Raw genomic sequence first — 3295 nt, forward strand, 5'->3', positions numbered from 1 at the left:
TGCAGAGTTAGTGCATCAGAGAAAACCAAGAAGAAGAGCTGCTGTGCTGTAGCTTCAAATTTTCGGCATGTCTAGAACAATTCTTACAAGTATAACACGACATAGCTGGGCGTCGCGGACAGACTCTGAACGGCGCCGCCGGTGTGCCTACACTCATAGAAAACAATGTATTTTCATTTTAAAGATGTGACGCGACGCTGCGCTTCTCGTCCGGTGCGCGACCGCCAGAAAAACGCTGTTTTTTCACCTCCGTGCCCAAACGTCTTTGTTTGGGCTTCTGAAAACGGATGATGTCAGGAAACAGTGGTTGCATTTTTTTTAACTCTGTTCCTGAGCATTTTAACCCCAATTTGCTATTGTGGTCTGCGCAATTTACTGAGGACAGCTTCCACAACACGAGTGAGTAGTGCCAGATTCGCCCAAAAGCTTTTGTTGAAAGACGGAGCAAGGGGGCGGGGCAGTACTGAAACACCGTCTAAGCTGTTCGCCAATCACAATGCACTGGGACAGCCAACCAATCACAACACATTTTGTTTTCGGAATGGCAGACCTTCATTAAAGCCGGAACTAATCGAGCCGTTTGTGCCAGGCTGGGGAGAAAGGTATTTTAATAATGTAAATTATGTGAAAAATAATGCGTTTTTCGAACCACCAAGCATGAGAGCATGTTCTAGTACACCCCCAAAACAAAATCAATGTTTATCTTATCTTATCAGCACCCCCTTGTGGCCCCCTACAGATCCCTATATCCCATTTGAAAACCCCTGGATAAAATTGTTCAGTCATATCTTTATTTTTATGAATGGTTTAAGGTTTGGTGCAGGATACTCACCGCTCCATACAGTTCTCCCTTCTTACTGATAGCCAGGTAAAGGTTACTGCCGATACCTCTGATGGCAACGATCCCAACATCCACTGATGTGATCTCCAGAATACCTGAAATTCACAACATATGAACTATTAATGAAAGAATATAGAGGCTTTCATTTGAAACAGAGCGAAGCCTGCTTAAAAAGTTTTAAGTACATCATTTTCAATTAATGTTTAGTAATTTTGTTTTTTTTGCTTTTGTCATTTTTATTAGCCGTTTGGTTAATATTACTATTTAGGTTAAATTTGAACAATTAATAATAGTTTAATTTTAATTTAATTGTAATTAATGAATACTTTTTATTGTAGTTTTAGTTCAGATTTAGCAAGCAATCCTCAGAGCAACATCTTGAAACCATGACAGTGACTTTTGCGTGTGCAAAAACCCCTCACAATTTCTACAGCAAATCATCAAAATTGTCCAGTTGTGCTACAAAAACTCGACAATGAATAGCATTTCTGTGGAACAAAACAAACGTGTGCATAGGTGTGTTTGTGTGCAGAGATCAGAGGTCAAATTACAGTTTTGGCTGACCTTTGCTCACCTGCACATTTTAATTCAGCTCCTAAAACAGCTCACACACACACACACACACACACTCTCACATGGGAGCATGTGATGCCTGGTTATCGGAGCCTGATAACCCCAGCGGTTGCGGGTGTGAACCCTGCGGCTGGACTTGCGGGGGTTTGCTGCAGCTGCCCTTTGATCAGCACAAAAGTGTCGAAAGATGCTTCTATCATGTCTACCCCCGGCGAAGAGGAAGATGCACTGGATGCTTCCTCTGTGCAGCTACTCAGGGATCTGTGTTTGTATTTCTCTCGAAATCCCTCCTGTTCACTGTAGCTGATTTGATAGAGTATGTGTGGCATTAGGTAAGGTTAAATGTGTGTATGCATGTGTTTATATGTGATACTGTATATCAGTGAGTACATCACTATCAGTCAATATTTGTGTTTTTCATAATTATCAGTATCATCATCATCAAAACTTTATTAAGGACACACTTGGTCCAAACAAAGACACAATAATAACATACAAATACACACACAAGGACAAAATCCATATATTATTGAATTAATGATACATATAATAATTTATAATATTTAATATATAATATTCAGCATACTATTCTGTACACTGTACAATATTTAAAATTCATTCATACACATAAAAAATACAAAAATAACAAACTAAAACTGAAATTGAAAATGTAAAAATTGTAAAAACTATATAGTAAAAAAAAAAGCAAAAACACAACTAAATTACTAAATATAAAAATAACAAATAATTCAAAATAACAAATCCAAAAACTATAATAGTACACACACACACACACACATACAGAAAATGTATAATTTTCATTCAAACACTGTCATGCATATACATACATATATATATATTTGCATGACACGTACACACACAAAAACATTTATATTTTATTATAACTGTTCATTATATTATATAAAATTATATAGTCATATTGCCATAACTTAAAGATAATCAGTTGGCCAAATTTTCTCTAATTATCTCCAATACATCTGAGTGTGTGTGTATATATATATATATATCCATATATAAAGATATAGATATATTTCTATATATAAAGATAGATATTAAACCCATTTGTGATTATTTTCCCCCAATTCAAACCTCTTTTTCAGTAACATAAGATAATATCTGTACTCTATAAGCCAACATTATGTGTGAATGTGAGTGAGCGAATGTGTGTGCAGGTAGTGTGTGAACTCATCTATCCATGTATGTGTGTGTGTGTGTGTGTGTGTGTACCTGGTATTTATCACGTAATGGGGACCAAATGTCCCCACAAGGATAGTAATACTAGTAAATTTTGACCTTGTAGGCACATTTTTGAGGTCCCCATGAGGAAACAAGCTTATAAATCATACAGAATGAGTTTTTTTGAGAATGTAAAAATGCACAAAGTTTCCTGTAAGGGGTAGGGTTGGTGTAGGGCAATAGCACATACAGTTTGTACAGTATAAAAACCATTAATCCTATGGAATGTCCCCATAAAACATGGAAACACAACATGTGTGTGTGTGTGTGTGTGCTTGCGTGTGCATGTGTGTGTGTGCGTGTGTGTGTGTGCGTGTGTGAAGTGGCTCCATTGGGGTCTCGGGTTGCAGGTATCAAGTGAAACGGTAAAACTATCTGAGTGCTCTGTGTCCTCTCAGCGCTGGGATGAAAGCATGAAAGGAAGGAACAACACAGACAGGATGACAGTGAGACGGATTAGAGAAGCTTCAATGATCAGTGATCAAAGACGAGAGAGACGACAGCAGACTGGAGCTCACTGCAAAAAACTCAATGAAGCTCCCACACACACACACACACACACACACACACACACACACACACACACACACACACACACATTCACACCCCACCAACCCACACATA

The 3295-nt window shown here is 38.0% G+C and overlaps 1 protein-coding gene across 1 annotated transcript in view; it reads right to left on the minus strand.

The window, feature by feature from the left end:
* The window catches only part of fgf10b (fibroblast growth factor 10b), a 17451-nt gene that overhangs the window by 1313 nt on the left and 12843 nt on the right, over positions 1-3295 (minus strand). Inside the window, exon 2 of the mRNA XM_016253363.1 lies at positions 833-936. Within this exon, the coding sequence (XP_016108849.1) occupies positions 833-936 (104 nt within the window). The remainder of the gene's footprint in view (positions 1-832; positions 937-3295) is intronic.

Source organism: Sinocyclocheilus grahami, unplaced genomic scaffold, assembly GCF_001515645.1.
Source record: "Sinocyclocheilus grahami isolate Dianchi unplaced genomic scaffold, SAMN03320097.WGS_v1.1 scaffold1177.1, whole genome shotgun sequence".
NCBI classification, from domain to species: domain Eukaryota; kingdom Metazoa; phylum Chordata; class Actinopteri; order Cypriniformes; family Cyprinidae; genus Sinocyclocheilus; species Sinocyclocheilus grahami.